The following is a 14159-nucleotide window of genomic DNA, read 5'->3' as shown; positions in this document are numbered from 1 at the left end:
AACTCAACAGTCATCCTTGGCAGTCCTCACCTCTCCATACATAATTCACCGGCAAGTTCTGCAGCTCCTACATCTCATTCTTACACTTTGCATCATTTACTCTGCCACCTCTCTAATCTAACCTCCCCCTGTAGCCTGCCCCTTCCACCCGTGACCTCTGAAATCACACCCCCATCCAAGCCACTCTCCTGTAGCTGAAATCATCCTTTAAAAACCAAATTCAGTTATTTTACTTCCCATTCCTTTCAAAATCCAGCCCCTGCCCAGTTCTCTCTTCTTTAATTTCATGTTCTCTTCCTCTTTCTGTAATCACACTTCCATTCTCCCGGAAGCCAGGCTGAATCTCAGACCCAAAGAGCTTCCACCTGCCCTCGCCAACCCCCTCCCCCCCCCGCCCCCGCTTCTGACTCTAGTCTCAGATAGATGTCATATACTGGGCGTATCAGCCAGGGTTCCACCACAGAAGCAGAACCACTAGGAGATAATATATTAAGAGATTTATTGCAGGGAATTGGTCAGCGTGATTGTGGGGCTGGCTAGGCAGGTGAGAAATCTTCCGGGCAGCCTGGAACTCCGACACATGGAGTGAAGCCCTGTCTACAGGTGGACTTTCTTCAGGAAGCTCCAGCTCTGCCCCAAGGCCTTTTAACTGATTGAATCAAGCCCACCCAGATTATCTAGGATAATCTCTATTCCTTAAAATCAGCTGGTTATGGCATTTAATCACATCAACAAAATACTTTCACTACATCACCTAGACTGGCGTTTGATTGAATAACTGAGAACTGTAGCCCAGCTCAGTTGATACAAGAAACTGACCTTCATTCTCAGAGAAGCCTCTCTGACCACTGAGTCAGAAATAGGTCACTCTTATATGTATATATATAACTGAATCACTTTGCTATACACCTGAAACTAGTAAAATATTGTAAATCAACTATAGTCCAATATAAAATAAAATTTTTTAAAAAATAGGTCACTCTTGCTATACTGTTGGTTATCTCCAAGGGATAAGGATAGCATCCATCACCAACTGTATTTCTTTTCCCACCTCCCCCAAAGACTAAGTTCCATGAAAGTAAGGCCATATGAGTTTGTCCCTACTCTTTACTCACTGACCACAGTACCTGACACATAGTTGATACTCAAAAAAAAATTGTTGACTAAATATATGGATGAATTTAAAACATCCTGTTGTCTCCAAGCATGTAAACACCTATTCATTTTTAAGCAATGTCTGTCTAAATTAATTTGAAAGACTTCCATGGCCCAGTCAGAATGGCCATCATCAAAAAATCTACAAACAGTAAATGCTGGAGAGGGTGTGGAGAAAAGGGAACCCTCTTGCACTGTTGGTGGGAATGTAAATTGATACAGCCACTATACAGAACAGTATGGTGGTTCCTTAAAACACTAAAAATAGAACTACCATATGACCCAGCAGTCCCACTACTGGGCATATACCCTGAGAAAACCATAATTCAAACAGAGTCATGTACCACAATGTTCATTGCAGCTCTACTTACAATAGCCAGGACACGGAAGCAACCTAAGTGTCCATCGACAGATGAATGGATAAAGAAGATGTGGCACATATATACCATGGAATATTACTCAGCCATAAAAAGAAATGGAGTTATTTGTAGTGAGGTGGATGGACCTAGAGTCTGTCATACAGAGTGAAGTAAGTCAGAAAGAGAAAAATAAATACCATATGCTAACACATATATATGGAATCTAAAAAAAAAAAAAGTTTCTGAAGAACCTAGGGGCAGGACAGGAATAAGGACACAGACGTAGAGAATGGACTTGAGGACATGGGGAGGGGGAAGGGTAAGCTGGGACGAAGTGAGAGAGTGGCATGGACTTATATACACTAAGAAACATAAAGTAGATAACAAGTGGGAAGCAGCTGCATGGCACAGGGAGATCAGCTCCGTGCTTTGTGACCCCCTAGGGGGCTGGGATAGGGAGGGTGGGAGGGAGACGCAAGAGGGAGGGGATATGGGGTTATATGTATATGTATAGCTGATTCACTTTGTTATACAGCAGAAACTAACACACCATTTAAAGCAATTATACTCCAATAAAGATGTTAAAAAAAAAAAAAAGACTTCCATGGCATGGGTGCTAGTGTTCTCCAGAGAAGCAGAAGCCGTGGGAGACGCACGTTTATTTTAAGGAACTGGCTCACGTAGTTACGTAGAACCCCAGGCTGGAAGAAGTTGATCTTGCAGTCTCAAATCCAAAATCTACAAGTGGGAAATTCAGGCAGGGTTTCTATGAGGCAGAATTGCTTTCTGCGGGGGGGAAACCTCAGTCTTTGCTCTTAAGGCCTTCAGCTGATTGGATGAGGCCCACCCACAGTTTGTTTATTTTATTTATTTATTTTTGGCTGTGTTGGGTCTTCATTGCTGCGCGCGGGCTTTCTCTAGTTGCGGGGAGCGGGGGCTACTCTTCGTTGTGGTGCGCGGGTTTCTCATTGCGGTGGCTTCTCTTGTTGCGGAGCACGGGCTCTAGGCGTGGGGGCTACAGTAGTGGCAGCATGTGGGCTCAGTAGTTGTGGCTCGCGGGCTCTAGAGTGCAGGCTCAGTAGTTGTGGCACACGGGCTTACTTGCTCCTCGGCACGTGGGATCTTCCCAAACCAGGGCTCGAACCCGTGTCCCCTGCATTGACAGGCGGATTCTTAACCACTGCACCACCAGGGAAGTCACCCCCCATATTTTGGAAGTCACCCCCCACATTTTGGATGGTAATATGTTTTACTAAAAGTCTACTGATTTAAATCTGATTTTAATCTCATCTTAAAAATACCTTCGCTGCAATAGTTAGACTGGTGATGACCAAACAGCTGGGCAGCATAGCCTGAGTTGACACAGAATTAACCCTCATGGCATGCTTGTAAAAAGGACCATTTTATCAATATTAGCTACAGTGTCTAGGGCCTATAAGCCTTTCGGGGAACCTATAAAATGTTTGAGACCTGCAAATAAAATATGCTGATTCCAAAATGCAGAAAGTACAAGTAAGAATTAATAAATATTTAATTCAATGACAAAAAGCATAACTTTTCCCTAACAAGTGCAACTCAATTCTTCTGAACCTAGCAAGTATATTTAATGGGGGTTGTGGTTGCATTTTAATATGTTTACTACGATGTGAGCTTATTCATTGCTTAGGGAGCCCTTTTCTCCCATTAATTGCTCTACTGTTTGTCTAGGTCTTTGTGCCATCTGTGGCCTGGAATAAATTATCCATCTGTTTGGAAACATCCTTCCAGAGCCAATGTAAGCATTCCCCCTTCCCCACTTCCCCTGCATTTTAAAAATTCCTTATCTCTGCAGATGATTGCTTCTTTGTTTGTCCAGTACAGTGTGCCAGTGGTATACTGCACCTATAGTTCTTTAACGCAAGTATTTGTTGCCATTTCCTTCTCCCTAGTAGATTCAGAGCTACTTGAGGGCAGGAACCGTATCTTATTCATCCTTCTATTCCAAGTGCTTAGCACAGGTCTGTCATAAAATGGTAGCCCAGGGACTTCCCTGGTGGTGCAGTGGTTAAGAATCTGCCTGCCAATGCAGGGGACACGGTTTTGAGCCCTGGTCTGGGACGATCCCACGTGCCGCAGAGCAACTAAGCCCATGCACCACAACTACCGAGCCTGTGCTCTAGAGCCCGCGAGCCACAACTACTGAAGCCCGCACACCTAGAACACGTGCTCCACAACAAGAGAAACCACTGCAATGAGAAGCCTGCGCACCACAACGAAGAGTAGCCCCCGCTCGCTGCAACTAGAGAAAGCCCGCGAGCAGCAACAACAAAAAAAACCCCAACACAGCCAAAAATAAATAAATAAATAAATTTATTTTAAAAAATAATAAATAAAATGGTAGCCCAATAACGCTCATCATTTTTATTATTCAATTGTGTTACCTTCAACTACATTCAACCAACCAGCTTTATCCTCCATGCTTTTACATATGTTATCTAATCTTCATAACAGTTCTGTTGAAGACAACACAATTCTGCTGAATAACAGTCATTATTATATAGAATTTTAAGATGAAGATGTTCAGTCTCAGAGAAGTGACTGATTTGCTCAGAGTTCCCTAGCTAATTGGAGGCTCTCTTTCATGTTTTCTCTTCTGAGCAGAGCTGTCTCCCACTAACAGGGGGTCCTTGCCCTTAAGATGCTCTTGAATCAGGCTATACTCTCCCGTCCCTTATTTAAGGCTGCTTGCTCTTGCATGTGCCTTCAGAGATGAAAAGTGGCTGGTCTGGGATGGCGTTGTAATGCTCTGGGCTCAGTAGATAGACCTCTACCCGCCAAGAAATGGCCTCTTGTTCTTTTCTTTTTTGCGGTACGCGGGCCCCTCACTGCTGTGGCCTCTCCCGTTGCGGAGCACAGGCTCCGGACGCGCAGGCTCAGCAGCCATACCCGTGTCCCCTGCATTGGCAGGCGGACTCTCAACCACTGCGCCACCAGGGAAGCCCTGGCCTCTTGTTCTTGTCTTGCTTGTAAGCAGTGTCTCTTGGATTTCTTGTCCACACCCTAAAGAAGAGCTTCTCTTTAAATGTTCCTCTCCACACTTTAGCTTCCTTAAAACCTTTCAAATGTTAACAGGTACTTACTGAGTACATCGTACGCATCCAGCACTGTTCTATAGGTAGTGGGGTAGAGCAATAAACAAAACAAGGTTCCTCCCTTGCAGAGCTCACATTGCAGCAGGGAGACGGGCAATAAACTAATCGAGAAATAGGTATATAAAGGGTGGTGACTAGGTACTATAAAAAAAAAGAAGAAATAGCATAAGGGAGTAGTATAAAGAGCCTAAGGAGGAAAGGGTTGGGAGGGGGAACCGGCCTCCCTTCCTCACCGTTCGTTCCCCCTCCCCAGTCGGGTGAGTTGCCTGTCCACAATTGGAAAATGAGATTTTTCCATTTACTTAGTGAGAAGAATATGAAAGTCAGATGACTGGAAAGGCAAATACTGCAGTGTATAAACAAAACCAGAACTTCTGAAAGCAATGCTTTTCATACATATCCTTACTAGGTAATCTAACACCAGATGCGTTTTGGTTTCTATAGTGAGTTCCCTTTATCAGAAAGCCAACTTTTATACTGCTTATCTCCAGTGCTTTTGTTTGCCTTTTGCTCAGCCAGGCCTTCCTAAACCGTATAAAAAGATCAAAGAGAACCTGGTTGAGATTTCCAGGAAAGCATCCGTTAAGGATTCTGGAAAGGACAGTATCTTTTGTTCCAGTTCATGATGGATTGGCTTCAGCTGTTCTTCCTCCATCCTGTATCATTTTATCAAGGGGCTGCTTTTCCTTTTGCGCTTCTCTTTAATTATCTCTGCATTATGGATTCATTTTCCACTCATGCCAGGTAGGTTTGATGGCTAATTTTGCTCTTACGTCTATGAATACTATAGTAGATCAAAAAGCCCAGGTTGGAGTGCAGATGTGAATATTAAATACTAATTACACTGGTTGTTTTTAAGTTATCATCACTGCCACCAATTATTGATTGCTTGATCATGATTATGTCTAATAGAGTGAATCGGAACTGGAAATTGACATCATGTCTGCATTGACTCAGCCAAAGTTTGATAGGGTCACATTAAGTAGGAAAAGGATGAAAATAAATGGGGGACAGAGGGATGTTGGGGTGATATAGGAATTCCCCAAATAGATGCATCTATAAATCAACCATATGCCCCAGATGTTCTTGAACAGTCTTAATTTCATGGAATTCTATCATTTTCAATAAAATTAAATTTTATTAAATATACAACTATGTGATTTTTTTAATGCCTTTGTATGATTTCTCAGAGAAATGAAAAAAGTCAAAATAAATTTTGTTCGATTAGTTTTATCTCTACGTGGGATCCAAAATTATTGTCACTAGAGATTTGATAACTTGATCGAAATGATTTTTTTATACCTGGTAAATTCAATACATTAGAGACAGTCCCTATTTTTAAAAAAAGGTTCTATGGAATATCCTTTTGTAAAGTGAAAATCCATTGCCGAAGTTCTACCTCTTAATAATTCACTTATTTTGGAAACTAGGATTTTTATATATTGGGGATTCATAAGTAAAATCTAGCTGTTTCTAGCAACCAGGATGGCTGAGTTCGATTAAACTATGGCAGGTTATTACATCGTCACAACTGGTTAATGGCACTTTACCTCTGTTTAGGAGACGAGGGAAGCAGTTGTTAAAAAAAAAGTTTCCTATTGAGAAAGAATCACAAACAATAAAGCAAAACAAGTGCAAAAATAAGGGCTAATTCCCATAGGTTAAGATTGCTGGCTTTGGGAGTTAGCCTGGTGAGTCCTGGTCCCTCACTTCCTGAGTGTCCTTGTGTATGTGGATAAACTCTCTGAGTTCATCTGTAAAATGGAAATAATAATGCCTACCTCATGGGATTGTTTTAAGGGTTAAATGAAGATATTTCATATAAAAGAATTATTGGCCCAATGCCCAGAATAAAATAAGCACTCCAGAAAATCATGCATCCTGCATTGTACATGTGTAGACATAATAATGTTTACAAATCCCCAGGGCAGTTGCTTTGGGAAAGGGCACTGTTTCATGTTTCATCTCTGCTGTGTAAGGAATAAGTGTTCTCCCCTATTTTCCGATGGCAGGGAGGCGAAGGCTTGGGCGGGTAGAGGAGGAGTCATCCCAAGCATAGTCTGAAGCTCAGGAATGGCCAGGGCCTGTGGAATAGAGCCTCGCACACTGAAGCACCTGCCGTCTCCCTCAAGAAAGAAAGAAATTCTTGTAAAGGCGTGTGCGTCACAGGCCAAGGAGCCATGATCTATACCCTGTGACATAGAGATTCATTCACTTTTCCTGTCCCTGACCACTCAGTCCCTGTTTCAGATTTTTTTTCTGGCCTGTTTGTTCAGATTTCTTAACTAGGCACCAGTTAAAAGGAAAAAACAAACAAATCTCCATATACTGTGGAAAGAAGAGCTGAGTCCTCATAATATGGAAACTCTGGTGCCTCTGCAGATCCAGAGGACATCCGCTGGCTTCCAAAGGAGGCATGCTCCACAAACCACTTCACTGATGTATTTGCAACATCATTTACAACATGTATTTACAACATTGCAAAAAGCACCAAGTCATGAGAACTTAAAGTACAGTAGAGAGGATTAAGGGTAGATATAAAGACAAATCTCGTGGTATCACTTACAGGTAGAATCTAAAAAATGATACAAATGAACTTATTTACAAAACAGAGATAGACAATAGACTCACAGACATAGAAAACAAACTATGGTTACCAAAGGGATAGCTGGGGAGGGGGTAGAGATAAATTTGGAGTTCGGGATTAACATATACACACTACTATATATAAAACAGACAACAAGAACCTACTGTATAGCACAGGGAACTACACTCAATATCTTATCATAAACTATGCTAGAAAATAATCTGAAAAGGAGTATACATATGTATAACTGAATCGCTTTGCTGTACACCTGAAACATTGTAAATCAACTATACTTCAATAAATTAAAAAAACAAAATATTATACTAATGATAGGAGCTTTACTCAAATAAGCAAATACTGTATGGTTTTATTCGTATGAATTTGGAGAATAGGCTAAACTATGTATGCAGACGACAAAAATTATTAAATGATACACTTAAAGACTTTGTAATCGAGTTCTCAAACACTTATCAAAGGGAGGCATTGAGGGCCAGGGTGTGCAGTTCTGTGGAAAGGGAAGAGACTCATCTGTATGAGATGATGTCTAGAGTCCTCCTAGATCCTGGATCCTAGAGTCCCATCACTTTGGTCGGGCAGCAAGCACAGGGCTGGGTGTGACCCCACTGGGAAACATTCCAGACCGGTCCCCACAGGATTGTTGGGGGCAGGTGTCTCCCCACTGGTCTGGCAGACATCAAAGAGGGGTGCCCAGGGTCCCAGAGGCAGAAGTCAAGATTTGTCTCCTGCAGAAGTGGTTTACAAATGGACTCTGCCTCTACCCTCCATGTTTCTCTCCTTCAGAACAGGAGGAATACTGCAGAGTGACAACAGTGTGACTTCTGTAGGGGTGAGGGGGCGCCCACCTCCACTGGGTTCCACAGATGGGCTGCCATGGGAAGTGACTCATCTGTCGCACTGCTCCAAGGCATTCTGTGTTCCAGGTACCTGTTCCTCCTGGTGGTAGGAGGAGCCCTGGCAGTAGCCGCCATGGGTTCCTTCGCTGTGCTGGTCTTCATCCCCGCTCTGTGCACCGTGGTCCTGATCTACTCGCTGGGCCCCCAGGACGTCCACAGGCTGACTTTCCTCTTTCAGATGAGCTGGCAGACGCTGTGCCACCTGGGTCTGCACTATACGGAGTATTATCTGCAAGAAGCTCCTTCCACGAGGTAAAGCAGCCCGTTCCTGTGTTCCTACGGAGCCCACCAGGGTTTGCTTGCACCGGGGTGCTGGTGGGGAGGACCTAGGCGTGGACTTTGAATCCAAATTCTTCCGCATCCCATCAGTGTGATCTTGAGTGAGTCAGTCAACCTCTCTCAGCCTCAATGTCTTTTCCTGAAATAAAGGGTGTGTGTAAGTGTGTGTTGGGGGGATAGCAATACCTATCTTGCAAGCCTCTTAGGTTAGAGTTAATGAATGAATGTAAGCGTCATTGTATGACTAATCTCCTAGTAACTACCATGTGCTGCCTGCATGGCACAGTGCCTGACACTAGCTGTAATTCACATTGTGCCCGAGAAAGGGGGTGAACCAGGAGTCCCAGGGCCCACAGATGAGGCCGGCCTGCAGGTGACTAAGCAGAGTACACACACCTCAGTGTAGGTAGTTTAGACACATAGCCGGCAGCTTCCCCGCTGTTTCAGTAGGACAGGAAAGGTATAAATCTACCATAAACCTTTGCTGCCTTCCCACACACCTGCTCTGCAAGAGTTTTACTTTCACTGACACTCAGCTCTTCCATCCCCCAGAAAAAGAGAAGTCACTCAATCCAGGAAGAAAAAAAATACGGCGCTAATTACAGTCTAGGGACGTTGTTTTCCTGAGCCAGTGAGATCACCAGGATTGGAGGGAAACAGGCGTCTCTGCCACCCTGAAGCCTGCTGTTCCTGGCTCTCGCCGTGATCACCATTGGACTGGCTTCATGGTCGCACGGTGAACTGGAGCGGTGACCTGTCGAGGGGGTCACCTCTCTGATTCTAGCTGCCATGGGTTGCCTTACTCTGCCATCCCTCCCACACCCAGAATCCTATTCTTTATTCTGACTGTTTTCACCAAAGGCTCCAGGGCCTGCTTCTCTGAAGAAGAGGCAAGATGGTGGGTGGATAGGGAGTGGGGAGTACTGACCGCGATGTGGTGACTTAGGATTTCAGGAAGAAGTCCGGACCTGATAGGGGCTGGAGGAGCAAGTTGAAGAATCTGGCTGCACAGGAGGGAGGCTGAACCTGAGCTGAAGCGGGAAGATGTGTTAGTTTGCTCTGGCTCTCATACAAAGTACTGCGGACAGGGTGGCTTCAACAGCAAACATTTACTTCCTCTGGAGGCTGGAAGTCCAAGGTCAAAGTGTTGGCAGGTTCAGCTTCTCCTGAGGCCTCTCTCCTTGGCTTGTAGATACTGTCTTCTCCCTCTGCTTTCACATGGTCTTCCCTCTATGTGTGTCTGTGTCCTTATCTCTTCTTATATGGAAACCAGTCATCTTGGGTTAGGGCCCACCCTCATGACCTCGTTTTACCTTAATTACCTCTTAAAGATCCATCCCCAAATATACATATTCTGAGGTGCTGGAGGTTAGGACCCCGACATATGAATTTGGGGTGGGGGAGGACACATTCAGCCCTTAACAGAAGAGGACTGACTGCACAGGGGTTAGTGGCATTTGGTGGCTACTTCGCTTACTGTTTGATAGGTCAAGTAAGGAGGTCAGTTGTCCTTAAGTTCTCAGACACAGAAGCAGCAACGGTTGGGAAACAGAGCCATTTTCTCCCCACAGGACAGTGTTCCTGATTGTAGAGTGTGTCACTGTAATTTTCATTGATTTTCTCCATGGTCAGCAGGATCTTCTCTACTGTGTGATGGTGATGCAGGAACAGGTCAGGCGATTGGTTAAGAACACAGCTCAAATTGCTAATGACTCAGGATACACCCTGAACCTCTAGCTTGACTCACCCTTCCTCAGCCCAAATCCCAAAGCCTTCAGAATCTTGCAGTCAGGGACCGGTTCACAGTCCAAACCTCCAACTTCCTATAGTGTCTATAGGAAGAACTAAGACTAAACAGAACTAAGGTCTTGTTTCTTCTGTGACAAATTTCTCCTTGATGCTCGATCCTAATCTTTATAAGGTATTCTTAGAAATACGATAATCAACGTTTCACCATAATGTTCCTCATCATTCATTTATTTGCCTCCCTAATGATTCATTTCTCCATTTACCTTTCCATCCTGCTCGGAGGAGCCTGTGGTTCTGGATTAATCCAAGAGTCTTTGTGGGGGAACTGCAGGCCATGAGCTTGGTCTTAATTGTTCAGAGCCACCCATTTGCCACTGGGTCTTTTTTTTTTTTTTTTTTTTTTTTGGCTGGGCTAGGTCTTAGTTGTGGAACGTGGGATCTTTAGTTGCGGCATGCAGACTCTTAGTGGCAGCATGCATGCAGGATCTAGTTTCCTGACTAGGGATCAAACCCGGGCCCCCTGCATTGGGAGCATGGAGTCTTAGCCACTGGACCGCTAGGGAAGTCCCTGCCATTGGGTCTTGGGTGAGGCACTGCAAGGGGATAAAGTAAACGTGGAGTGTTTTTACATTAAAAAAAAAATCTCTTTCAGGTTCTGCGTCACTCTTTCTTCCCTCATGCTCTTGACCCAGAGGGTCACATCCCTGTCTCTGGACATTCGTGAAGGGAAAGTGGCAGCAGCAACAGCAGGAGGAGGCATCAGGAACAGGAGCTCTTTGTCTGAGCGTCTGTGGGGAGCTCTGCCCTATTTCAGCTACTTGCTCTTTTTCCCTGCTCTCCTAGGAGGCCCCCTGTGTTCCTTCCAAAGATTTCAGGCTCGTGTTCAAGGGCCCAGCAGTTTGTATCCCAGGCACTCTTTCTGGGCTCTGACCCGGAGGGGTCTGCAGATTCTGGGACTAGAGTGTCTGAAGGTCGTGGTGAGGCGGGCGGTGAGCACAGGGGCAGGACTGACAGACTGCCGGCAACTGCAGTGCGTCTATGTCACGTGGTCCACTGCCGGGCTCCTCAAACTCACCTACTACTCCCACTGGCTCCTGGATGACTCCCTCCTCTACGCAGCGGGCTTTGGATCTGAGTTTGGTCAGAGCCCCGGTGAGGAGGGATACATCCCTGATGCGGACATTTGGACGCTGGAAACAACCCACAGGATAGCTCTGTTCACCAGAAAGTGGAACCAGAGCACAGCTCGGTGGCTCCGACGCCTCGTTTTCCAGCAGGGCAGGACCTGGCCCTTGTTGCAGACGTTCGTCTTCTCGGCTTGGTGGCACGGACTCCACCCGGGACAGGTGTTTGGTTTCCTCTGCTGGGCTGTGATGGTGGAAGCCGACTACCTGATTCACACCTTTGCCAATGTGTTCATCAGATCCGGGCCGATGCGGGTGCTCTACAGAACTCTCACCTGGGCCCACACCCAGCTCATCCTTGCCTACATAATGCTGGCCGTGGAGGTCCGGAGCCTCTCCTCTCTCTGGCTGCTGTGGAATTCTTACAACAGCGTCTTTCCCACGGTGTATTGTATTTTGCTTTTTGTTTTAGCGAAGAGAAAGCATAAATTTAACTGACATCTTTCCCCAACTTTCATCTTATACACCCGTGAAACAGACTTTAGAAAGTACCAGATGGCGCCTTGAAGATGCAGGTGTTTGCACTTTTCCGTGATAAAAGTTATTTTTTTTTTTTTAAGTATTGGATGTATGTACCTGGAGTAGTGTTGACTTACAATGTTGTATTAGTTTCAGGTATACAGCAAAGTGATTCAGTTATACATATATATATTCTTTTTCAGATTCTTTTCCCATATAGGTTATTACAAAATATTGAGTAGACTTCCCAATGCTAGGCAGTAGGTCCTTGTTGTTTATTTTACATGTAATAGTGTGTATATATTACTCCCAAATTCCTATTCACCTTCCTTTTCAATTACTTTGTAGTCTTGGTGTCTGGTTCCAAAAGTCTGTGGAATGAATAAATGCTGATGGTGGGCCATGTAACGTTTCAGGTGGGAATGCAAAACATCATATGAGATGTAGAATATTCGGTATACTTTTCCCTTTCTTCCCATCCACGCAGATAGCAGGTTCTAGGTTCACTGTCTCAGCACAGTATGCCACAGGGAGAGAACACATTGTGGAGAAAGGTTTATCAGTAATAAGATTATTCTACGTGTCTTTGAATCAAATCTATTGTTATAGGAAGAAGAGCCTTGAGGAAAAATAAAGTAGTGTTTTCTCCAAGGTTCGGTCCTGGGGAATCGTAATTGGGTTTGGGTGCAAAAAAAGTAAAATGTTCTGTGACTTGACTCCATCAGCCAGGTTGTGTACAGCACTCGGTGTGACCTTCTGGGCCAGTGGATAGCTCCAGTACTCAAAACTGTAAGCGTGGAGCATCTTTTTTTCTGTCAACTGTTTCCTTGGTGGTAAATTCTGTGAACTTGTTTTCTTCCATTGGGCTCTCCTGAACTGTTCGGTTATTCCTGCCTGGGAGCTCCTCCCCTTTGCTGAGATCCCCTGGGTAGACCACCTGCTGCCCCTGCCTGTGCAGCCCGCCTAAAGGGAGAGGCAGTGCTTTCACTGGCAAAAAAGATGTGCCACTAAGCAGGGTACCTTGATGGCTGGTCTTCTGGACTGGGTATTCTCATTCTTGCTACTGGAGGATACGGGTTTTCCCCACCCTAGAGGGCGTGAGACGGGGATGTGTGTGTATGTGATGCAGGTGGACCTGCTGGCTTGGCTGTTCCCACTACAGCGCCCCATGTAATCCCCCTGTGAGTTGCCCAAGCCCATCCTGGCCCCAGGTTCCACCACTTGCAGTGGTACGGGGCCTCGCCGGCACGGTGCCTCCCCGGCACGGCTCCCACCTTTTAGGGTAGTGTTCGCTCACACACCTGCCACCGGTGTTTCAGGCTGCAGCTTCTCTCTTCAATTTGATCCCTGATGTTTTCATTTTCTCAAGGATTTCTTAGTTTCAGATTCACCGTGACTTCCCCTTCTTGTTTTAAGTCTGGCAATATATTGATATTTCTCTGTTCTAGAAAAAAATGTGTACATCTCAGTTCTGAGGCAGAAGTAGGGGGTGGGAGGATCATGTGTCCTTAGTGCACTGGAAGCACGTGTCACAGCACCAGGCAGTGTCTATTGGATAGTCAACAGACCCTCTTGATTACCCTGAAGTACTCAACAGACGGGGAACAAGGTGGTTACAGCATTTCCAAGAGATACTATGAGGCTGACAGTGACTCGTGTCTGTAATATATTCTCTAGAGAGACTGGATTGTTAAAATGTATTTTTAAAAACAGTTTGTCGGGCTTCCCTGGTGGCGCAGTGGTTGAGAGTCCGCCTGCCAATGCAGGGGACACGGGTTCGTGCCCCGGTCCGGGAGGATCCCACATGCCGCGGAGTGGCTGGGCCCGTGAGCCATGGCCGCTGAGCCTGTGCGTCCGGAGCCTGTGCTCCGCAACGGGAGAGGCCACAACAGTGAGAGGCCCGCGTACCGCAAAAAAAAAAAAAAAAAAAAAAAAAAAGTTTGTCTACTTGTGTGAGAAGAGGGAACTGCTTAGCAGTACAGAGAACTGGCAAGAGAAACAGTAATAATGGCTAACACTGAACAAGACCATCACTGTGAGCTCTCTCTACGTCACACTTGAACCCCACCACCACCCTGAGGTAGGTACTACTATCATCCTCATTTTACAGGTGTGGAAATGGGACCCAGAAAGGAGAAAGGACTCGCTTGAGGTGACACATCTAGTGTAAGGAAGAGCCTGGAGACCAGGCAGTGTGACCCCAGAGCCCACAGTGTAACTGCGAGGACGAGATGGTGTGCTACCACGTCGCCCCTCAAGCAGTTTATAAAGCAGATACAGGGCAACAGGTCAGCAGTATTCTCTTGTCTGGTAAAGATTTTAAACATGGCGAATGATATTTC

At 45.4% G+C, this 14159-nt stretch overlaps 1 protein-coding gene across 1 annotated transcript; it reads left to right on the top strand.

The window, feature by feature from the left end:
• The first annotated feature begins 5219 nt into the window (after positions 1–5219).
• MBOAT4 (membrane bound ghrelin O-acyltransferase MBOAT4) lies at positions 5220–11796 on the top strand. The gene is made up of 3 exons (XM_004310631.4): positions 5220–5389; positions 8174–8398; positions 10827–11796. Exons 1-3 carry the CDS (start codon positions 5268–5270, stop codon positions 11794–11796), a joined length of 1317 nt encoding a protein of 438 aa, XP_004310679.2. The 5' UTR covers positions 5220–5267.
• The last annotated feature ends 2363 nt before the right edge of the window (positions 11797–14159 follow it).

This window comes from Tursiops truncatus, chromosome 21, assembly GCF_011762595.2.
Source record: "Tursiops truncatus isolate mTurTru1 chromosome 21, mTurTru1.mat.Y, whole genome shotgun sequence".
NCBI lineage: Eukaryota > Metazoa > Chordata > Mammalia > Artiodactyla > Delphinidae > Tursiops > Tursiops truncatus.
The sequence above is the reverse complement of the archived record's forward strand: the minus strand, read 5'-3'. Positions and strand labels throughout refer to the sequence as shown.